At 33.5% G+C, this 24821-nt stretch overlaps 1 protein-coding gene across 12 annotated transcripts; it reads right to left on the bottom strand.

Annotated features, from left to right (window-relative positions):
* Positions 1 to 12827: 12827 nt before the first annotated feature.
* LOC145306481 (uncharacterized) lies at positions 12828 to 24560 on the bottom strand. 12 transcript variants are annotated; one of them, XM_080148608.1, is made up of 17 exons: positions 24247 to 24509; positions 23501 to 23601; positions 23054 to 23165; positions 19647 to 19780; positions 19409 to 19465; positions 18693 to 18786; positions 18474 to 18556; positions 17977 to 18054; positions 17738 to 17829; positions 17430 to 17528; positions 16715 to 16785; positions 16163 to 16249; positions 15255 to 15359; positions 14651 to 14780; positions 13567 to 14184; positions 13134 to 13467; positions 12828 to 12905 (listed from the first exon to the last, which is right to left on the bottom strand). In XM_080148608.1, the coding sequence occupies exons 1-14, from the start codon at positions 24397 to 24399 to the stop codon at positions 14715 to 14717; spliced, it is 1332 nt and encodes a 443-aa protein (XP_080004734.1). In that variant the 5' UTR covers positions 24400 to 24509; the 3' UTR covers positions 12828 to 12905; positions 13134 to 13467; positions 13567 to 14184; positions 14651 to 14714. The 12 variants fall into 12 exon arrangements, with proteins under 12 accessions (XP_080004734.1, XP_080004731.1, XP_080004730.1 ...); XM_080148605.1 differs by having other exon boundaries at positions 12828 to 13138; positions 13328 to 13467; XM_080148604.1 differs by having other exon boundaries at positions 12828 to 13467.
* Between the last annotated feature and the right edge of the window lie 261 nt (positions 24561 to 24821).

Genomic DNA, 24821 nt, shown 5'->3' with positions numbered 1-24821 from the left:
TCTTTAAATCATTTTAGTGGTGAGCCAGATCGGGGTGAGACAACTTTCCACCAATGAGAGCACAGCATTTTATGAAATGCCACGCTGTGATTGGCTGAAATTCTGAAATATTAGGTCGACCTCTAAAAATCTTTTGTGAACTGGGCTATAGACGTTATAATTGCGATGTTATTACAGACTTACAGACACACATAGTTACAGAAAATCTAACTTTTATTATATCAGAACCAGCACTTATCATATCATTGTAGACAAAACAAGGATGACAACATCCATAAAAGCGAAGCACTGTAACGGTAGGACAAACGAACATGAACACTTATAATATAGTGCAAGAACTGAATAATAAATAGTGTTGTCTCAGGAATCAATATACCAAAAATCAGATCAATCGGATGATTAGATCACATAAAATTTTTTTGTTAAAAAAGTAAAAAAATCAACATGTTTAAATGGACGTACGGAAACTTTGGTAATGATTATAGAGTTGCTACGCTTTCTAAATCGTACCGAACTACTAATGGAATCACCATGCAAAATTTGAAATCGATAGGACAATTCTAACATGCCTAGATTAACGAAAAAAGCTATCCGTAACGGACGTACGGACGGACCGACCCTAATTATAGAAAAGCTTCACTCACAAAACAATCAGGGATCTAAAGGGATAAGACAATGGCCAATAAATTGGTATACATCCCCAATGATGATATAAAAAATCACCTATTCTGTACATTAAAATGACAAACCCCAAACTGTCCAAGTTTTGAGCAAGACGATTCCTGTGACGTCATATAAAAAGGGAAGGGGGAAAGAAAATCTCTTCCCTTTTCTCCCATCTCTTTTGAAGAGATTTTCTTCCCCCCTTCCCTTTTTCTTTCCCGAAACGTATATAACGTAACTGGAATCGTCTTGCTCAAAACTGGGACAGTTTGGGGTTTGTCATTAAAATTAGTAGCTGAAATGTGTGAACACTCAACTTACTGTAACAAACAATCAAAATTCACTGAAGTTCTCAAAGTTATTAAGCCAACGAATAAGAAAACGTTATTATAAAACTTTGGGGACCAGAGTAATAAACAGCCCTTTGTCCTCTCTCTCTCTTCAAAATAATAATCAAAGATCTACAGTAATCTAAAGGGATAAGTCAATGGGCAATATTAAATTGATTATGAAAAACAAAATAACCCTGTCTCTAGATCATAATTATTGGTTGAAAAGTTAGGATATGCTAGTTTGTACCAATCAATCAAGACTCAATAAAGGTTTTTAGGCAACAAATAGGAGAACGTGTTTGAGTATCAGTAAAATTTACAGTCCATTATCCCCTTCCTCTCTCATTTCCACATTTCCAAACATCGAACTAATCAGATAGAAATTTAATTAGCAGCAAAGCTTCTCCTTAATGCATTATGTCCGTCCGACAGTCCTAAACGCTAGGGGGGAAATTAAATTTACTCAGCCTCCATTAAAACTAGATCTATGAGTTTTCCTAGTATTATGGAGCATAATTAAATATACAACATACATGACTGTCTTTTAGCCGTTTTTTTTTATTGATTTACACATAATTTTTGTGTCTATTGTCCGATTTTAAGAATATTTGTAAGTAATAGAATCAAAATTAAATATTCTCTCTGAACATTTGATTCATGATTCACTTTGGGCCAATCCATGATTTGATTGTGCTCCGCTTCTTATGTATATGTTGTCATTCTTGTTTGAAAACATTTAAAAGTTCATGAAAACTACTAAGATATGTAAAAACAAGGATGACAACATCCATAAAAGCGAAGCACTGAAACGTTAGGACAAACGGACATTACCACTTATATAGTGTCTGAACTGAATAATCAGAATATAAAAGTATAAGAGTCAAAGCAAAATTGTAAGTAAATTTGTTGAAAAACTGCTTGATATAGGATAATGTTTATGGACATACTTTCTTTATGGACATAATCATTTTTAGGACTTGATTATAGTATTGCTTCGCCTATAATTTTGTTCTTTGTTGTCTCAGGAATCAATATACCAAAAATCAGATCAAACGGATAAATAAAAATTTGTTGTTTAAAAAGTAGAAAAATCAACATTTTTAAAATGGACGTAACGACATTCTGGTAAAGATTATAGATTTGTTACGCTTTCTAAATCGTACCTAACTACTACAGGAATCATCATGCAAAGTTTAAAATCAATAGGACAATTCTAACATGCATAAATTAACGAATAAAAGCTATCTGTCTCCGACGGACGTACGGACGGACCGACCCTAATTATAGAAAAGCTTCGCTTTTAAAAATCAAATATAGCCCATAGTTCCATTTGAACGAATAAAATTTATTTTAATTCAACAAAAATTGTGAAAATCTGACCACAAACATCAAAGATATTTTGAGATATATGACAACAAGCTGATAACAATCATATCCTTATAATATATCGATTAAGATTTACGTCAGCAATGTACCTAATGAGAATAGAAAAAAAAAATTTCCAATATTTTTTGTAATATTTATAGAAAACCTAATTCTATCATTTACGTAAAAGAAGTATTGAAAATTTATATTAATGGATTTAATTAAGTCCAAAATATCAAATATTGATTATGTTTTTATGTAGCAAATCTACACTATGTTTTTTATCTTTTTTGTGTATATACCTTTCTTTCTCTGTACTAACTCTTCACTGCAACATTTACACATTTTTTTTCAAAACTTGGAAAATTGGAACACCAATTAACATTTTTGGTATATCCATTGCCAAGTTAAAAAGAACTATATGTTGTTTCGTAAAATGCTGTGAGATGTTTTGTAGTAGGAAATGTATTTAAATTATTAATTAAGATTATGAAAGCTGAACAGTAGAGTAAAACCCTTCATCTTAATTGTTAATATTTGCTTTATGTTTAATCAGTGGCGTGCGAAGCACTTTGTCTAGGGGGGGGCATTTTGAAGATTTTGTAAAATTTTGCCCCCCCCTAAATCAAAGTGCCCCGGGGGGGCATTTTGATTATATATACTAATTTTAAATAAGGGCGTTTAAGGGGTGGGATTCTTTGATTATGGGCCTTCTAGTCCTTATCCCTTCTTCCCCATCCCTATTTCCCATTTATATCCCCCATCTCTTCCCCCCCCCCCCATCTCTTCTCCCCCATCCCTTCTCCCCACCCTGCAATGACCGAAGGGAAGGGAGCTAGAAAGTATCTTCGAAAAAAAAGTACAGAAGATAATTTAACCTTCCCCCCCCCCCCCCACCACAAAACCTTTTTTATGGGTGGAAGGGGATGTTATAAAATCTCAGCAGGAAGGATGAATAACCCCATTAAAAAAATTTTTTGGAGGGGGAGATAAAAACACTCATTTTGGAAATAATTTACCAAAAATTAACCTAATATGTAAAACTAATTTTAAATATTTCTTTATTGTATGACAACAAGGATGACAACATCTTTAAGTAGCAAAGCACAAAAAAATCATTAATAAGAATACAGACTTTAATAAATTTAAAGAGCATCTGTTGAAATAAATATATATTTTAGATAGAAAAAGTCACAAATCCTTTTTCCTGTTTGTTGTGTGACGACAGTCAAAGTAAATTACATACTGGATGCTCGAAACAGCGAGAAATTTTATTTTTTTAAATCATATAATCCACAAAAAAATTTATCGTACCATAAAAACCAAAGATATAAAGAACTATGTAAAAATAAAAAAAAATTACTTGTCCTTTCATCTACAGATATAAAATTCTCTTAGAAATATTGAAAACTTTGGGGTATAGTCTCTTTTGTGGCAACGCCTCTTAAGGGGCATTTCGTCATATTTTCATAGCAGCTTTTAATAGGTTATTCTAGGTTAAGTTAGGTCAGGTGATTTCCCTGCAGGGTTAGGCAATTGGCCCCGCAGGAGCTATAAATAGGTGAAAAGCTACTGTGAAAATACGACTAAATGCACCTTAAGAGGCAATGTCACAAAAGGGATTATACCCGAAATATAAAAGATACAAAAATAGCATTTAATTATACTCCATAATGATGGGAATGTTAACATTAAGTTTTAGCCTTCTATCTTTAATTGCAGTTGAAAAAATCACATTTCCCCCTTAGCATTACATACTGACAGCCATAGCGAATTATAGAGAAGCTAAAAAGTTTTATCAACATATCCTACCCTCTTTAAATGGCACTTTAAAACTCAGTTAATTTTTGATTAAGTGGTGTTTCCAATGATTTATAAGGGCGGTGCGCTTCACACACCTAAAAATATTTACTCCCCCTTTGAACTAAAATCAATTAAAGACAACAAGAGTGGCATATTTTATCAAGTTAGGAATATAGAGTGTAGTAAGTTTTAAGGTTTTTTAATGAAAATTGCCATAAAAATTTTTGTAAGGGTATGCACACACAAAAAAATGATAAACTTATCCTGAAAATAATATGACATCATATATAGTTATTCATTTAGACAGACATACAGTGTTGAGAAAAAGGCTTAGATAAATATCAACGCTGTTTCTTTTTTATATAAAATAACTTTTTGATTAAAATTTGTTGTTTACACATGTTTTTATAGAAATAAAAACAAAATATATAATGTAATAAAAAGCAGAAACCATTTGGAAGGGCGCGAAGCGCAAATTTTTTTCTTCAAATATGCAGGGAGGGAGGGGTTTTTGGGCTATTTATTACACTAGTCCCCAATATTTCATATAAAATTTTCTGTTTAGTTGGCTCAACAACTTTGGGGACTTTAATGGAATTTTGATTGGTTGGTTAATTAAGTCGAGTTTCCATACATTTCATCCACTAATTGTAATCTATATAAGGGGTAATTTTGTGTATCATCATTGGGAATGTACAAAATTTCTTTGGTAAAAAGTTTATATTATACAAAATAAAATACTTCCTATTACCTGGTTTGTTATGTTCAGTGAAAAAAGATTATAACCTAATTTCTACACTAATTTAAAAATTTGGTAAGGTTAAATGAATAGTAACTGTCTGTTTTTGTTGAGTATTTCTTGATCTTTTTTTTGGAAACTGGGATAGTTTTGCTTTTTGTAGGGTAGGGGGCAAAAAGGGGCATTTTTGTTGACCAGGGGGGGGCAAAATGGGGCATTTTTCAACATTTAGGGGGGGGCAGGGGGGGCGGTGGCTAGGGGGGGGGCAGGGGGGGGCGTTTTGGTTGCTAGGGGGGGGCGATTGCCCCAAATGCCCCCTTCGGTTCGCACGCCACTGTGTTTAATCAGCATATCCAAAAACAAAAGTGAATGTTCTTGTTTGCATAAGAGAGGATAATATTTCCTCTTAAGTAATGTTATGTAATTCTTAAGTTATTTAAAGACATTAAATTGTATTTCAACTACACATATTTGAAAATATTTTTCATTTAATTGTAAATATTTAACCCTATAATTACAGGGAATGATGGGTCATTAGACTGTATATTATATTGGAAACCAACTCAAAATAAACACATTCTCTCCAGGGAGTAAGGGAGGGGACAATGTGTAATTAATTCGATTTAAGAGTTTTTGCTGAAAGACCATGAAATGCAGATTTATCCAGAAAATTTGAAGGAAATTGTAAAGGGTGTGTTAATTAATTTTAGAAAACTATGAAATAAGAAAAAAGTTCCAAGAAAAAAAGCATTCATTTTAAAATTAGATTATCAGGCTGATTCTGTAATTAATTACTAGAAAAATCGTCCCTGGAACCTGTTCAACCCAGAAAAAAAATTGCTAAAACCAGCCATCTCATAACAAATTAAGTTTATTCAAAACGAACTCAGCGAGTACCCAAAGTCAGTCAGAACCTGCTAAATTCTTGCACATTCCCTTTAAGCCAGTACCCAAAGTCTGAGATTCCTAAAAATTGAATATTTGATCCATTGTCCCCTCTCTTACTCCCTGCATTCTCTCACATGTTTTCTTGAGTACCATGGTTAGTGTTACTTTTATAAATTGTGAAAATCTGACCACAAACATCAAAGATATTTTGAGATATATGACACTCAACAAGCTGATAACAATCATATCCTTATAATATATCGATTAAGATTTACGTCAGCAATGTACCTAATGAGAATAGAAAAAAAAAATTTCCAATATTTTTTGTAATATTTATAGAAAACCTAATTCTATCATTTACGTAAAAGAAGTATTGAAAATTTATATTAATGGATTTAATTAAGTCCAAAATATCAAATATTGATTATGTTTTTATGTAGCAAATCTACACTATGTTTTTTATCTTTTTTGTGTATATACCTTTCTTTCTCTGTACTAACTCTTCACTGCAACATTTACACATTTTTTTTCAAAACTTGGAAAATTGGAACACCAATTAACATTTTTGGTATATCCATTGCCAAGTTAAAAAGAACTATGTGTTGTTTCGTAAAATGCTGTGAGATGTTTTGTAGTAGGAAATCACTCAGAAATGTATTTAAATTATTAATTAAGATTATGAAAGCTGAACAGTAGAGTAAAACCCTTCATCTTAATTGTTAATATTTGCTTTATGTTTAATCAGCATATCCAAAAACAAAAGTGAATGTTCTTGTTTGCATAAGAGAGGATAATATTTCCTCTTAAGTAATGTTATGTAATTCTTAAGTTATTTAAAGACATTAAACTGTATTTCAACTACACATGTTTGAAAATATTTTTCATTTAATTGTAAATATTTAACCCTATAATTACAGGGAATGATGGGTCATTAGACTGTATATTATATTGGAAACCAACTCAAAATAAACACATTCTCTCCAGGGAGTAAGGGAGGGGACAATGTGTAATTAATTCGATTTAAGAGTTTTTGCTGAAAGACCATGAAATACAGATTTATCCAGAAAATTTGAAGGAAATTGTAAAGGGTGTGTTAATTAATTTTAGAAAACTATGAAATAAGAAAAAAGTTCCAAGAAAAAAAGCATTCATTTTAAAATTAGATTATCAGGCTGATTCTGTAATTAATTACTAGAAAAATCGTCCCTGGAACCTGTTCAACCCAGAAAAAAAATTGCTAAAACCAGCCATCTCATAACAAATTAAGTTTATTCAAAACGAACTCAGCGAGTACCCAAAGTCAGTCAGAACCTGCTAAATTCTTGCACATTCCCTTTAAGCCAGTACCCAAAGTCTGAGACTCCTAAAAATTGAATATTTGATCCATTGTCCCCTCTCTTACTCCCTGCATTCTCTCACATGTTTTCTTGAGTACCATGGTTAGTGTTACTTTTATAAATCTTGATTTGCTGGCTTAACTAATTAGTGTTTAAGCACTTCAACCAAAAATCAACAGAAGAGTTAATTAAGGATATTAATCAAATTAATATCCTTTGTATTATCCCTTAAGATCCCTGTACATTTTCAATAATAAAAAACCAATCAACTAACAAGCCTAGCTTCAAAATTATTTCCAATATATTACCAACCATGTTTCCTAGAGCTCACTTTTTTCTTCGATCATGTTTCCAAATTTTTGCCTTTGGAATATTTGTGTATCAAATGAAGCAGGCAGTACAGAAATATATGAGCAAACCTGAGATTGTTGAAAGATCAGTTACAACCCTTGATGATATACAAAGCCCACTGATGTATGTCTGTAGTGATAACCAGTTTAACTATAGCAAAGCAGAAGAACATGGTTATCAGAGTAAAACTAATTATCTTGCAGGCAAAGTAAATAATTCAACAACACCTTCATGGATGGGAACACAACTAATGACAACCTGACACCAGATTTTTTACTTAAAAGATTGCACAGTTTCAACTATTCAGATTTAGAGGTTAAAAATGGTAAGAGTAAAGATTATTACACCATTAACCCAGGATTCTATAGGAAAATAATTGATTTTTCAACAAACTCGTATGTAGAAATGATTACCAAAGAACCAGTGAGATTCTATCTATTAGATCCGTATAGAAGTACTGCACTGCGTTTGGAAGAAATATTGGGATACACCTTAAAGTTAAGAAAAGGCCAAGAAGGATATAGCTATTCCCATTACAAAATTAGTTTAGAACTTCACGATGATACAATTCATGATGGACACGTTTGTAAGGACTACTCAAGTGCTAGAGGTAATTTTGGGCACTGCGTTAATCAAGAACTCATAGAGAATCTGAAAGATTGGTTTGGTTGTTTACCAATTTGGTTCCCAACTGACTCAAGCAAGTGCAGCACTAGCTCTAAGCCTCATAATGAAAAAGCCTTTGACTACATGAAGGATTTCCTGGATAATGCAGATATGAACACAACATGTAAGCAATCCTGCTACCAACTGAAAATGAACTTCATGCTTGTTGAGGAAATCACAAATTTTCCAAAACATTCACTACTAAATGTAAAATTTGTTAAAGATGTCCAGATCTACAAGAGAGTGTACAGTTATGATGAATTTAGCCTTACAGTAGAGCTTGGAAGTGCTCTTGGTCTTTGGATTGGCATGTCAGCCTTAGGGCTTTTTGACATCATCATTGAAGCTTGTTTCAGAGCTAAACAATCTGTTGAAAATCATCTCAAACATTTATCCAACACGTGAATTGCTTGAAGACACTTGCTAATAATAATATCTTGCACTTTTTCACAGGTATCCCTCAGATAGAATAAGAAATAACAATCCATCCTTACTCCTTCTTGTTGAATATGCCACCTGTATTCCTGTAAATCTCTTTGTAACCTCCAGTTCTCCCATCTCTTATTAACCTCCAGAATTATTTCCTGTACTAAAATGCACCCTATAAGTCAGCAAAATGGAACTTTTTGCAATAATATACATTCAATCAAGATTTTATGTTACCATAATAATTTTGTCATTAAAACATTCTAACGCAAAACTTCTTATTTCTTTTCTTTACAACCAATATTTACTCCCCAATTCAATTCCGTAATAGCCTCTAGTACTAAAACCTTCATATATCTGACCAAGTATAATGCTATTGATCCCAAGTTTTAATAAAAGAATTTTTCAATTTGAAATAATTTGAATAACGCCTATCCTATTTTATGTATACTACTAATGGACAAAAATTTATCTGTTCTTTATGATATTTAACCTTTATACAAAAGTTAGGTGAATCTATTAAAACTCAACTAGCATAAATATTTGTAAGATAGGTGTTCCTAATTCTTTGTAAATTTACTAATGATTTGTATTTTTTATTTCTACATGTGTGTAATTTAATTTTCTTTCTTAGACATGAATGTATTTTATCTGAAAACAACAGTAATGAAAGATAAAAGTTGTTTTTAATTATATCTTTACACTTTATTTTTAGAAAAGTTAGGTTATTTTGGATAACGTAAGTTGGGTATACTTAACTTTAATTGGTACCACCTATTTTGTGTTTTTTTGGATCTTGGACAAAGTAGCTTCGGACAAAGTAGCTTCGGACAAAGTAGCTTCGGACAAAGTAGCTTCAGGACAAAGTAGCTTCCGGACAAAGTAGCTTCAGGACAAAGTAGCTTCCGGACAAAGTAGCTTCCTAAGAAAAGTAGCCTCCACTGTTAATAAAGGTCATGGCCGCAGCGCTCGGCCCCCTGGCCTGCCTAGCCGCGGGCGCTCGGCTCCCTAGCCTATAACCTAACCTAACCTAACCAAAAAATTGTAAAAACATTATTAAAACTTATAAAAACAATATTAAAAAATTATAAAATCTATCAACCACTTTTTGCAAAATCCACGAAATTCTAAACCACCTATGTATTATCAGTTGATGATATTTTTCTTAAATAAATGTCCTGAGGCTAACATAGGTTAGGTTAGGTTAGGTTATAGGCTAGGGAGCCGAGCGCCCGCGGCTAGGCAGGCCAGGGGCCAAGCGCTGCGGCCATGACCTTTATTAACAGTGGAGGCTACTTTTCTTAAGTAAATGTCCTGAAGCTACTTTGTCCGGAAGCTACTTTGTCCTGAAGCTACTTTGTCCGAAGCTACTTTGTCCGAAGCTACTTTGTCCGAAGCTACTTTGTCCAAGATCCGTTTTTTTGACACCTTACACATATTTGATATAACCAGAAGTTAACACTTTAATTTATAATCTTATTAAAACCTACTTGAAATTTCAAATAAATCATTTATTTATGAGGTTTTCTTGATTACTAGCGGCTTCGCCCCTAGCGTCTAAAAAATAAAAAATAAATTGATGGGTTGGGGGTGTCCCACCCCCTAAGAAAATAGCCTAAAACCACCACAGTACCAGTAGGTATATTCCCTAAAGAGTAGAATCCAATCTGTTCAGTTGTTACTGAGATCTTAAGGGACAGACAGACGGACGGACAGACAGGCATACGGAAAGACATCATTCTACTTTGTATTATAGATAATATAATTAGGCTAAGTTCTTATTTTATTATATTTTATGTTTTTTTTATTTTTACTAACAAGGGTTATAAATAAAGCATTTAGCAAAACTTTTGTTTATTACCATTTTTTTTAGAAAATAATTTCTTTGTTGATTGAGATACATTTTACAAGATTTTAATTTGCTAATACTCAATACAGAAAAGATTATATGTCTGTATATATATCAAGATCATAGAAACATATGTAAATATTGCTCCTAAATTTTCAGGAAAGTATAGTATTGGTCCAGGGAGGGGCGTCCAAGCTTTTTTATTTGAGGGGGAGGGGTAAAATTTTTTTGCAAGGGGTTGGTAATTTGTATTTGGGGGGGGTATTTACCCCCGAAAAATTGTTTGGGGGGGAGGGTTAAATACCCCCTCCTAAATGGTTGGGGGTAAATTTTAAATGGGGGGAGGATGGATAAATGAAAAATATTTTGGGTGGGGGGGGGGGGGGTTAATCACCACTTTACCCAACCCCCCTTGGACGTCCTTTGGTCCAGGATTTTGGACTACTTTATAAAATTTGTAAGTCATTGGTTTTCCCCCTTTGATTGTTTGTTTATTACTCTATGTCAGATTAGGTTAGGTTATATTGGGTACAATAAAGCATTGCAATATAAGGGCATCGTAGCGAGACATCCCATTTTGTCCCTTTTTTGTATCATTTTGAAAAGTGCGACACCCTATGACGTCATCAACCTTTTGGGAAAGAGAAAGGGAAGAGGGGAAGAAAATCTCTTCAAAAGAGATGGGAGAAAAGGGGGCTTTCTTACTATAATAGGCTGAGTCGATTAGACAAAAAAAAATCATATATAAAGATGCAACGAGTGCAAACTGCAATATTTGCTATGCTCTTTGTAATTCTACTTTATGTTGCCTTTCCATAGAGAAATTAATTTGTACTTTCTAGAAATTAATTAACTTTTAAATTCATCCAGCTTGGAAATGATTTAGGGATAATCTCGTATTTTGCTGGTTTATTGCCCCTACAGGGCCATATCCTAACCTGCGTTCGACTCTTACCCTGCAAGAACCTAATTTAACCCTGCGGGGCAAATCTAACCTTAACTTAATTCTTCATAGTTACACACTATACCTCTTAATATTAACCGCCATGCCAAATTTTAGTGTTGTAACTATTTTTTAGTTGAGTTCCTTTTACTTTTGGTATCTTTAAGTGTCACACCCTCCCTCCCCCTTTGAAGGCTATAGATAAGTAGTTGTGTTGTTTGCATAATTTTCATAATACAAGGATAACCACATCCATAAAAGTAAAGCTCTAACAGTAGGATAAAAGTACATTTACACTTGTAGAGTTTCAGAACTGAATAATCGGAATATAAATGTTTAATAGTCAAAACAAAATTGAAAGTAAATTAGTTGAATAACTGTCTATATACAGGATAATGTTTAAGGACATTCTTACATTTTTGGGACTTGATTATAGAGATGATTCGCCAATAGCATTATAACTTTCTTGTTCTAGGAATCTGTATTCCAAAAATCAGATGAACCATAAGGATGACAATATCCATAAAAGGGAAGCTCTGAAGTGGTAGAACAAACAAACATTAACACTTGTAGAGTGTAAGAACTGAATTATCAGAATATAAATGTACAAAAGTCGACAAAACATTATAAGTAAATTTCTTGAAAAAATGCTTAAATACAGGATAATACTTACATTTTTAGAACTGATTATAGAAATAATTTGCTTATAACATAACACTTTGTTGCCATAGGAATCAGTATTCTAACAATAAGATCAATAGGATTAATACATCATATAAAAATTGTTGTTAAAAATATAAAAATAAACATGTCTAAAATGGAAGTACGGACATTCTAGTAACAATTATTGAGTTGCTACGCTTTCTAAATCCTACCAACTACTACAGGTATCACTATGCAAAGGTTGAAATCAAGAGGACAATTCTAACATGCCCAAATTAACGAAAAAGATATCCTTTCCAGACAGACACACCCTAATTATAGAAAGCTTTGCTTTAATATTTAGTGGTAAAAAAGTTGATAATGTTTCAAATGGGCGTACGGGCATTCTGGTAACATTTATAGAGTGGCTATGCTTTCAAAGTTATACCTAACTATTATAGGAATCATCAGCTAACTGTTCCGACGGATGGGCATACGTAAGGACAGACCCTAATTATAGAAAAGGTTTAAAAATCAGACATCTGTATTACATTGCAGGGAAAAAAAATTTCCGCTTTGTTGATATCATGTTTTCTAGCGCACTACAGACTGGCTGACCAAGTGGGTTGTATAGTAAACGCAGATATTATAATCTTCACCTAAACAATCATTTGTAAAACCAGCTGAAAAAAATTCATTTTTCTTACGGAAATTAAGTTTAGTCTCCAATTTTTGTTTTCCCCTAAACATAGCTAACAGACAAACATTTCTAATCTTAGAGTAGCCACGCTAGTAAAGGCTAAACATCACAAAAACAAGTAAATCTTTCAAAAATGTTTTATATTTTAAATTAAAATGGATTGTGATTAATGGCATTTAGGAACAGTTTTGGCATTCTCCTCTTAGAAATATTTTTTTTCAATTTTGAAAATTTTTATACCCTCCCCCTTCCCCCCTGACAAAACAACTATTTTAGGTTAGGTTAGGTTTTAGAATAGGGAGCCGAGCGCTGCGATTAGGTAGGCAAGGGTGCCGAGCGCCGCGGCCAGAGTTCATAGTTCTGTCAAGGGGGGGAGAGGGGGGGGGGGAATTTTCAAAATTAAATAAAATATTCCTAAGAGGATATTACCACAGCTTTTACATAAAGGGATAGTTGCATGAAGTGCATTTCAGAAAAACAATTTCAATTGATATTTTTAAAACTACATGTACAAAATTAAAATCTTTTTAAATATATGCCCTATAAATATAGCTTAAACCATTTAAAAAGAAAATATATGCAGTTCACTAATTTCATAAATAAATGCATTTCGTGCAACTAACCCTTTAAATATACAACAAGTAACATTTTGATATTACATAGTATATAGTAAATATAATTATAATTCAACAGTTTCACAAAATTTTTAGTGACCTTAAATTTTATAATTTCAATATATTTTGTTTGTAAAATTCATTATTTTCTAAATTAAAAAATTATTTAATAAAAAATCCTTAATTTTAAGTTACAAATGCATGGAAGAAATGAAAGAATTAATATTTAAATTTAAACTTGTTCTTACCTACTTACAAACTATGAACAATATTATTTTAACAAAATAGTTTTTACTGAGAGAGAAAAATTTACCCGAAGAAAAACAATTTAACTATTTGAAATTATCATTTTTAGCAAAATAGCGTAGACTACTGTACACTATTGTTTTAGATTATAACTAACGAAAAAGTTTGATTATAAAGAGTTTTTCATTGGATTAAATATCGCCCCCTGTATTTTTTTCTTACATGTCTAGATTCTTAAGAAAATACATTAGATAATGTTCTGAAAAAAGATGTGTTAAATGTAGTTTCACTAAGTATAACACGTTTTTTATGCCAAATTATTAATTATGACTTAATAGATTAAAAAATGAAGACTGAAAAACTGTAGTTTCAAGTTTTGATAAACAAAATTATATAAGGATAGATAAATAATCATTGATTACAACCTTGCATTTATAAATCTTGTAATAATTATAGTTTTCTGTATGACCCGTACAAATATTAATAAGCTTTCAATTATAGCTTAATGACAAACCGAAATGACTGTTATGTTAACTAAAATTTTACAGATATAAAAAGTCTGTTTTTTATTGTGATGTAGGTTGCGATTAGAAACCAGTTTTCTGCAGGGCTGTTAGCATCTGAACAAAAAATGATATTTAATACAAAGATTTATAATAGATGAAATGACTTCAATTTTTAAAAGAGAACTTAAAGGTTCGCTTTGTCCTTCATTAACGGTTAGCACTTTTCATTAATTTTTTTTAGGTAGTTTTCGAAGTACATTCTTGCAACTTTTAATGGTGTATATGAATGAATAACCATGCATAAACTCTATTTCTTCCTAAGCAATTTTAAAAAAAGGTAATATCACCTACGAATACAAAAATTTCGTGACATCATTTCGTTGTCATGTCATGAAATGACAGACTGATGAATAAAACAATGAAACAATTCAAAATCATATTCATCCTATATCGTTACGGATTGAATGACGGACAGACAGAAGAAAATTTTAGAGTGGCTTCACTTAAAAAAGTAATTTGAGTAATTTCACTTATGATGATAGCAACGAATCTTAATAAACCTTAAAATAAAAGTTTATACCTGAAAATAATGGCAGGTTTGGTGGTTGTGTCTATGTGAGCGGCCGCCAGGCTGCTTTTAGGTACTACGCAATGCGCGCTAGGGCCGAGAACACGCGGACAAAGGCTAGCTGTCTTGGACTGCTGGTCTCCTAAAACAAAAAAAAAATTTATTTTCACGACAAAAATATCTTAAAACATTTCTTTAAATAACAAAAAAATAATAAAGAGCTTTAAAATTATTTGTTGAAAATTTTTACACTTCAGGTTTGGAACCAACCAATCAAAATTAAATTAAAGTATTGAATGTTTTAAGCCAACGAATACAATAACTACAATAGCGTGGTTGTTATACTTTGGGTTCTAGTGATTTTAGTAAATATGATTTTTGACTTTCTGACTTTCATCTGACCGTATAAATGAAAATATTATATAACTAATGTTAACTCATCAATGTTTATGCACAAAATTACTCCTACTGCAGATTACAATTAGTGGTTGAAACTTGAAAATAAACCAACATATCAAAATCTATTAAGAGTCACCAAGTTGTCAAGCCAACAAGCCAAAAACATTTTCTTATAAAACTTTTGGGACTAGTGTAAAAAAAAACAATTTTCCCGGACCTCTAAGTACCTGTACTGGCCATTAATAGGTGGATTGAATGGCAGGTTATTGGAGACTGGAATGTGATTATCCTCAGGATGAGGAACTGGCCGGCTATCTTTAACCTGGACAGAAATTAATTATTTAAAGGGGGGGGAGGGGGCGAAAGTGACACTTTTTGAAACCAAAACTAAAAGTCAAAGGAACTCAACTAATTAAAGAGTTACAGATCTGACATTTTGCATGGCAGTTGCTTTATAGGGGTACAATATGGAACTGTGAAGAAACGGCGTCGCAACCGCCGAAAACCGCCGAGAAAAGGCAAAAAAAATTAGGCGGGAAACGGCGGTTGCGCCGCCGTTTCTTCACAGTTCCATATTTTACCCCTATAAAGCAACTGCCATGCAAAATCTCAGACCTGTAACTCCTTTTTTAGTGGAGTTCCTTTGTTGACTTTTAGTTTTGGTTTCAAAAAGTGTCACTTTCGCCCCCCCCCCCTTTTAGTTTTAAAAATCTCAAGAAGGAAAATAAAAACAAACTAGGAAATGTATTTAAAGAACAGATAGAAATTTTTTGAGCCAAGCTACTTCCAGTAGCGACTTCAACGAATAAACAAAAAGGTAGCGTTTTAATATTTTTAATTAAAGCGTTTTCCATTCAACTTAACATTACAGGAATATGTATTCGTTATGAATGGCTGAAGTAAAAGATCTCAAAATTTCAAAGAATTTTAATTCCATTGGTCAATATAGGGCTTAAAGCTATTTTGAGGACTGAAAGGAAAATAAAACAGCCCAACCTATAAAGTATAGAAGTAACACCCAAATAACCTAATAGAACATAATCGCTCAAAGCCACATGAACAGAAATAGGTAAATAATAGCTATGATGAGATGATCACAGACTCAAGAAAAATCAATTTGTTTACCTTGACAACGTCGAGATAAAGATTTCTGTTCATTTCAGTAGCCAGGTTCATATTGAACATATCACTATCCTTCTCAATATCTTTAACCTAAAAACAACAATGTATAATAAAGATGATTGTAAAGTGTAATCCTAATAAAAGGTCTGCCATTTTCGGTATGAAAGTGCAAGAGTGTGTATGTGTTTATATTCTCTTTAGGTCCCTGAAGGGTTTTAAACTATTAATAAAAGGTCACGTCTACCCTCCCAAGATCAAATAAATCCTAAAAATCTCCAATCTAATTTTATTATCCCTAAAATTATGTGGCGAAGTCAATCTCACCTTCGGGAAGAAGTATTTGTTGTACATTTATGTTTTATTATCTCTGCTAAAAAATGAATGGGGAGACAACGACTAATTAAAAATAAAACAACTATAATGAGCTTATTTTCGCTGGATTTTAAACCTTTAGTTATATAAAAACAGATTGAATTTTATACAAATATTAAATAAGAAGAATGAAGGAAACTAAACATTACAGATAAACTCTTTATCACAACAATAAATATTCACCTTAATTTGATTCCATTGATTGCCATTCAGATTTTGAAAACTTGTATTAACAACATCATTCTTGTATGTACCTTAAGTAATATTTGATCATTAATAATTAACTAGGGTGACAACATCCTCCAGTGGCGAAGCACAAAACATTCGTGTGTGTACATTTATGAAAATAAAATACATGCATTCAATATTTTTTAAGTAATAAAAATTAAAAATGTCCTAATCAGTGAAGTTTCAACAAACTAATAAATTAAGTTATTAACTGTCTTCCCTGACATTTTTTTCTGTCCTAAAATAAGACGCTTTTAACTTAAAAATTATGCCCTATAATATTAACTAGGGTTGGGCCGGATATCCGGTTTGGCCGGATATCCGGCCATTTTCAATATCCGGCCGGATACCGGATATTGAAACTATCCGGCCGGATATCCGGTTCTATAATTTTTAATACTTTACACCAAAAATCTCTGCTTTTAAAAATTTTAAATGGCTATAATTTTCTTATTATTGAAGCTAGAAGAACTTTTTTTCTGAACAAGTTTAACTTTATGTAAATTTGTATAAGATTTCTTAAGAAATTTTTTTTGCTACTGTAGTATCTAGTAATTTGGCCGGTTATCCGGTAATTTGGCCGGATAACCGGATATCCGGCCCAACCCTAATATTAACGTCCTAGAAATTGCTCTATACAAATAGATCTTGGGACCAAAACTAAGCTTACTTATGTCTAGCTTCATTCTCTTGGTGTTGATGATGTCCAGATCTGGCATGTTGATTGTCTTGTTGAACATGGAGGTCACCTCGTACGGTTCAGACTGACCTAAATTTAACGGAACGTGTTTAAGCTGGACTTTAACGAGTAGTAAAATATTACTAGATTTAAATCAGGAATAAGGTATATTAATATTAATCTAAGAAAATTTGGGTGGGAGGGTGGCAGTCAATAGAACAAAGATCAATTATCATATCCAAATTGTATACCTGCTTTTTACAATATAAAAAAATGTGTTTTAATTTAAATTTACGTACCTAAAGCCCTGTTGTAAACATCGTTTACATCAACACCAGAATCAGCACTGGATTCGCTGGATTTCCGCAGAGATTTCGTTGGCATCAAAGGTCTAAACAATAACAATTTTTATTCAAAATTTTAACATTCGTTAATAATTAAGTCTAGTAATAGAAAACTAGTCTTTGTTAGAAATAATGAAATAATATTTTCTTTTCGCACAGGAAAAATAGCTTTAAACCAAGGTGTAAAAACTCACCTGAATCCAGATTGATGTTCTCCAACTCTTGTCTTCTCTGCAATGTGTTGCTCCTCTTCCTGGTGAATGAAGTTGCATCTGAACAATTAAAGTTTGTGAGATTTCAAACAAAATACATAATTTTAAATTTTTTAACTCTTTGAATAATGAATCCTTTGGATAAATTCTGTAAAAGTTAAGATTATGTTTGATGTAATAAAGGTAAATCCCTGTACTAATAATCAGGGATCTAAAGGGATAAGACAATGAATGATAAATTGATGTACATCCCCAATGACTACCGTTCTGTAGGTAACAATTATTGTTTCAAACATTTTGACATTAATCTTTATGAACAAACTACCTAATCAAAATTTAAGTAAATGTTACTCCAAAACTAACCAATAAGAAAACTTAATAAAAAATTTTTAGGAGACTAGTGTAAAAATTATAACAGTCCAATGACCCCCTCTTGACTTATTAAACTAATAGACAGGTTGCATAAACATGGAAAGTACCTTGTGCCATAAGCACACCATCCCTTGATCCAATATTTCTGGCACAGCTTTGTCTTGTACTTGTTGTGGCGGATCATATCATGCTGAAAGTAATTTACGTATTTTATACAGCTTTCTGCGGATACTAAAATAAAAAACTTAACTGTTTTAAACCGGATTTAAACTTCTTTTTTAGCCCTTTCGATATTGGATATTTAAAATTTTTATTTAATATCTTACCCTTAATTTTGCTTTGCCATGAGCGAACTGGCACTGATTTCCATAAATGCATTCACCCTTCTCTCTAAAGTTGCGACAAAACTCTGTCTTAAACCTTAAAGACAAAAAATATGTAAAAGTGAATAAAAATAATCTCGAAATACTACCTATGGAAGTAATACAAAGGGGGGGGGGCGGATGTGCCACTTTTTGAAACCAAAACTAAAAGTCAACAAAGGAACTCAACTAAAAAAAGAGTTACAGGTCTGAGATTTTGCATGGCAGTTGCTTTATAGGGGTACAATATGGAACTGTGAAGAAACGGCGGCGCAACCGCCAAAAACCGCCGTTTCCCGCCGAATTTTTCGGCGGTTGCGCCGCCGTTTCTTCACTGTTCCATATTGTAACCTTATAAAGCAACTGCCATGCAAAATCTCAGACCTGTAACCCTTTTTTTTATTTGAGTTCCTTTGACTTTTAGTTTTGGTTTCAAAATGTGGCACATCCGCCCCCCCCCCCTTTATAATGATTAATAAATTGTGTCTATACCTGGGATTTGGGGATATAATCTGGCCAGGCTATCCATCCTGTGAGATCATTTGACTTCCCTAAATTAAAATAACAATTTTAGACCAGCTAAACGACGGATTTTAAAATACATAAGTTTCTTGTGGTGGCAAAGTAATAAATTAGGAATAAACAAAGATTTTATTGAAAGCTTCGTTAATTAAACTTACATCTTTAGATTCATTATCAACTCCACTGGCGTAACTAGCTGTATCCATATGCTGAACCTAAAAAGTAACATAAGTTAACTGAACGGAAACCCCAAAATAAATATTAGAATAGGTATTTAAGTGGCTAAATAAACCGCACACTTTTCATAGAACTATTACATATTTATTAATATAAAGGGGATATTTCCTTAACACTAGTTTACACTTAATTTACCTTATAAAAATAAAATATATAAACCTGTAATAATTTTTGTGCCAGTCTAGTAGCACTGTCATGGTCCCATGTGTCAGGATTACTGTCCCACAATGGAGTCTCTTCGTTTGTACCCCAAATTTCCTGGGAATCACCGAGAGTGGACCATTGAGATTCGCCTAAAATTCAAATTCGCCAGCATCCTTCATCAATGCACCTAAACAAAATAAAATATACCTAGTCCAGTAGATTTAGAGCAAACCTTAATTATTAAATAAGGAATTTTTTTACAACTTAATCATTTGATTTGTTCAAAAAATTCACTAGAAACAAAAATACATGTTTGTAAATAAACTTAAAAGACAAATCCTACCCCATCTTTTAGATTTGTTAAAGAACCACAAATTATCTAATATTTGAAGTTGAAGATATAAATAAGATAGAAGTCTTTTTTTTAAAATCCAGGTATCTAAAGGGATAATGACAATGGCCGATAAATTGATGTTCATCCCCAATGATTATTCACAACGTTACCCTTTCTTTAGATTAAAGTTAGTGGCTGAAACGTTTGAACACTCAACTTAGTTAACCAACCAATCAAAATTTACTTAAGTCCCCAAAGTTGTTTCGCCAATGAATAAGAAAACGTTATTATATAACTATGGGGACAAGTGTACTAAACAGCCTATTGTCCCCTCTCTCTCTGATTTTAATCCCAAAAATGTTGTAAAATTTAAAAAAAATATTACCTAAATCGAAAGTTTTCTGAGCAGCTGTGGTTGTTGGTGGTGGCTGTGACGTTATCACTTGCGGCGGCGGAACCTCCTCAATATCTTTTTGCTGGCCACCTTGTTGAACAATAAACTGGCCGGGTTGAGCTGCTATTGGCACTAAAGTAGGCGTTGTTTGTAAGGGAGCATTGGGTCGTAACAACAACATAGGGCCACCACCACCCTGCTGTTGAATTATCATGGGAGTGCCAGCTGTCCCACCTCCAGACTGAGCCACCATTTGTCCCATTATAATTGGAGTGCCTCCAGGCTGGACACTACTGAGCACACCATTGGAATTAATAATTATGGAATGCTGAGTTTGACCGGCAGATACATTTGTTACAGGCGCCTGGTTTTGTGTGGTAACCATCGAGTTTAAGGTACTGGTAAGTCTTGTCCTGTCCTGGGGGCTGATTCCGGACACACCAACCGTCTGAGAATTAACAGGTGACGTGCTTTGTGGAGGATGATATTTAGCTGCAGTGGTATTGGTAACTATTGCTTGCCCTACACCAGTATTAGGTTGTAGTTGAATTTGAAAAACCTGACCCCCACTATTAACTAAAGTGCCGCTAGAACTAAATTGCAGTGGTTGCATTCCAGAAATTACATTTCCAGGTACAAAAGAGGCGCCAGGTGGCAGGACAGTAGCTCCACCACCCGGCCCTGAAGGTGCAAGTATAACAGAGTTTTGGGGCAGGGATACAGACTGAGGGGATAACACAGAATGGGGAACACTTCCGCCACGTGGAGATTTTGGGGCACTCACGCTTCCAGGAGATTTTACAGAGTAGTGCTTGTTTAGAGGTGATGAAGGTGGTATACTACTGGCTGGGGATTGAGGTGGAAGCAAGTTGGCAGGAGATGGCTGGGGTGTCATGTTGCTGACTGGAGACAGCGGCGGCGGGAAGGCGGCTGGTGATTTCATAGGAAGATACGTCACCGGTGAAGGAGGCTGGGCAGGAGACGGCGTGGCAAACTGGTGGGTAGCGGGGGACGGCGGCACACTTGCAGGAGATTGCATTTGGTGCGGGGATTGAGGCACAGGAGCTGGTGACGCATGCATGCTTGGGTGGGGAGAACAGCCAGGTTGACTGCTGCTGGATCTATGCAAGGAGGGGAGGCCCATGGGTTGGTTAAGCATTGGGCCACCAGGCGAGGGAAGGCTGCTGTACATAGGCACATGGCGGGGCGTCACATCAGCACTCTCAAAAATATCTTCATTTAGAACATCAAGGTCTGATGTATCATGCCCTCCCTGTCCCAGAACTCCAGTGTCCAAATCCTAGGTGAAAAATATGTGTTCTTGCAAAGTGAAGATTATTATCACAAACTATTTAAGCAAGACTAAACTACCTATATAAAGTTATTAAAGCAGTATTATTATTCTAAAATATGTATTTAACATCATAAATACTTTTATGTCCCTAAATAACCCAGTTAAAATACTTTACTGGCAATTAGTTTCAAATCTTTAAATCTAAGAAGGAATTCAGACTTGTATATTTCAAAAGATTAATAATATATTATTATAAAGATAATTGTCATAAGTAATTTGAATTATATACGTCATTAATTGACCGCAAACGTTTTAATTATAATACTGGGGGGAGGCGGATGTGCAACTTTTTGAAACCAAAACTAAAAGTCAAAGGAACTCAACTAAAAAAAGAGTTACAGGTCTGAGATTTTGCATGGCAGTTGCTTTATAGGGTTACAATATGGAACAGTGAAGAAACGGCGGCGCAACCGCCGAAAACCGCCGAGAAATTGCAAAAAAAAATGGCGGGAAACGGCGGTTTTCGGCGGTTGCGCCGCCGTTTCTTCACAGTTCCATATTGTACCCCTATAAAGCAACTGCCATGCAAAATCTCAGACCTGTAACTCTTTTTTTAGTTGAGTTCCTTTGATGACTTTTAGTTTTGGTTTCAAAAAGTGGCACATCCGCCTCCCCCCTTTTCTCACTGAAAACAAATATTCAGTTTTTCTTTTTGTATACTTAAAAAACATGACCTAAAAAATTGCTCATGTTCGTAAATTCCCACCCCTTATTAATTCCTATAATCCTTTAATTTGATTGACAGGTTAAGATATAACTTCATAATTTATCCATAATTTGTAATTAAATGCTTTAATAAAAAAAAATCAAACTTCAATAGCTTTTTTGTCTTTAGAGATTTTTTTGTCAAATAAGAAGGAGTTTTTTTTCTTTTTACTATAACCTACGTTATTAAAGAAGATTCTTTTACTGCAAATGCATCACAGTCAAGAAATGTGAAAAAATGACAAATTGCAGTTTCTTAAAAATGCTTTTGTGAGGAGCTAAAAAGCATTTCACCTTTAAAACTCATTAAGATACTTTTCTTATACCTTATTCTAAATTAATATTAAAATTTTAAGATTTTTTTATACATAATAGAAGAGTTATTTTAATTAGTATTATAATAAGTATAGATGTATATTGTATACAGATAACTACCTGCCCCCCTTTTCCAAGAACCTTTTTGTCTGCTAGCAAATTATTTTTTCTGTTACTTGGCTGTGTTAATATTCCCGACAATATAGGTTGATTTTTAAAGACCCAATTGAAGGTCGGCACATAACAGTTATCTAACCCCTTCCCCCTCTAGTGTTTTACTCTGTAGTTTTGATTTACATTTTCATATTGAGATTTTTTACCTGGTTAGGGGTAGAAGGTGGTTTTGGGGTGTTGGCTCCACTCATTATTCCGCCATCCGTGGGGGGTCCTCCCATTTCTGGGGGCGGGCTGGTAGCCATGCTATTACGGGGACTGTTCCTGTATTCATTTGTGATTTTCAAACATTTTTATTTCATGAGAAATTTTGTGTAAATCATACCTATCTATAATTAAAGAAACGTCGCTTAATTTTTATCTCAAAGTGCCTTGTTTAATGTTTACTTCAAATACTCCCATACTATTGTGTATGAAATAAATTGAAAGCAAGGGAAGGGGGCGAATAATTTTTTTCTAATTCTTTAGGGCACTGAATCTATTTGCCCCGCAGGGGTTAGCAATAGGTATTTTTAAAAAACAGAATTTGGTACATTTGAAGAAATCATAATTCACAGATTATTGTTGAATCATTAAATCAAATGTATGAAAACCCATTCCTGTCATGCTGATTAGGGGGAGGTCCAGTGGAATCTCTGGGACTGGTTGACGGCTGCTGGTCATGAGAACTGCTGCCAGACTGCCGTCCGCGGTCCTAGATAGGTAATTAACATTAATGATATGGTGAAATGCAGCCAAAACAGTGATCCTCACTCAATCAGTTAGCATGTCACTGTTCATAAGTATTATTTTAAAATTATTAATATGTTTGAACATAAGTTAAGGCTATTATCTTGGAAGATTTTTAAAAAGTTTAAGGGGGGGGGGGGGGGTTTAATGCAACCATCTCGTAATCAGTGATTAAATTGAACTGAAATTTTTCATGGGTAATCCTTGGTAGGTCTATTTTCCCTAAATCGAACAAAAAGTTGGAAAAGTAACGGCTGGCGGCTCAGCCATTTACCCGCGTTTTGCCTATTTTCAGGGCAAATTCATCATTAATTACGTAGGAATCAACTTTTAAAAACATATTTTTTTGTTTAATTCATGTAAAATGATAGCAATAGCCATTTTTTAAGTTTCTAGTACCAACAGCAACCGGCTAGAACTTAAATAAGATTTTTGAGCCAAAAAAAAGTAATATGTGTTCTTTTTGTTCGAATTAGGGAAAATAGACCTACCAAGGATTATTCATGCAAAATTTAAGATCAAAATTCGAATTCTAAGTGTTATTCAATCATTGATTACGAGATGGTTGCATTAACCCACCCCCCCCCCCCCTCCTTTAATCCTAACATACCATGAAGAGTAAGTTTCCTTCTTCCTCTCTTCTTTTCAACTCCTTTAATTTGTTTGTCCATGAATTTTTACCCATAGTTCTAAGTTCTGAAATAAAATATTTTATGCTGATACTGTTGTTCCTGCCTAAATACACTTTACGACTTCCAACCATTTTTAAGATTTTTAAAGAAACCAAAAGTGTTCCCAATTTTCAGCCCATTAAGGGGAAAAGGGAAATGGGCATAAACCGGTTATAAAATATCTGAATCAATTAAGATATCATATGCCCAAGACCGCTAAAACGCTAAAACGGGACCATGGTCAGAAAAAAACACCCCAAAGGAAGTTCCGGGAATGCCTGATTTTAGCAAACCAAAGGGGGGGGGGGGGGGGGGTTAAATTTTGACATAATTTGGCTTAATGTGAATATTCTCATTACAAAATACCTTATTCTATCCTTCAACTTACTAAAAATATTACTTTAAGATAATAAGTATTTTAACATTGTGTAAAAAAATTTTAAATTCAGATTTTTTACCACTAGCACAACAAATTCACATTTTTTAAAAATTTTTTAATCCAACTCTTGTTTGG

This window comes from Acartia tonsa, chromosome 14, assembly GCF_053477335.1.
Source record: "Acartia tonsa isolate MP-2025a chromosome 14, ASM5347733v1, whole genome shotgun sequence".
NCBI lineage: Eukaryota > Metazoa > Arthropoda > Copepoda > Calanoida > Acartiidae > Acartia > Acartia tonsa.
Note: the sequence above shows the minus strand (reverse complement) of the source record. Positions and strands in the feature narration are given on the sequence as shown.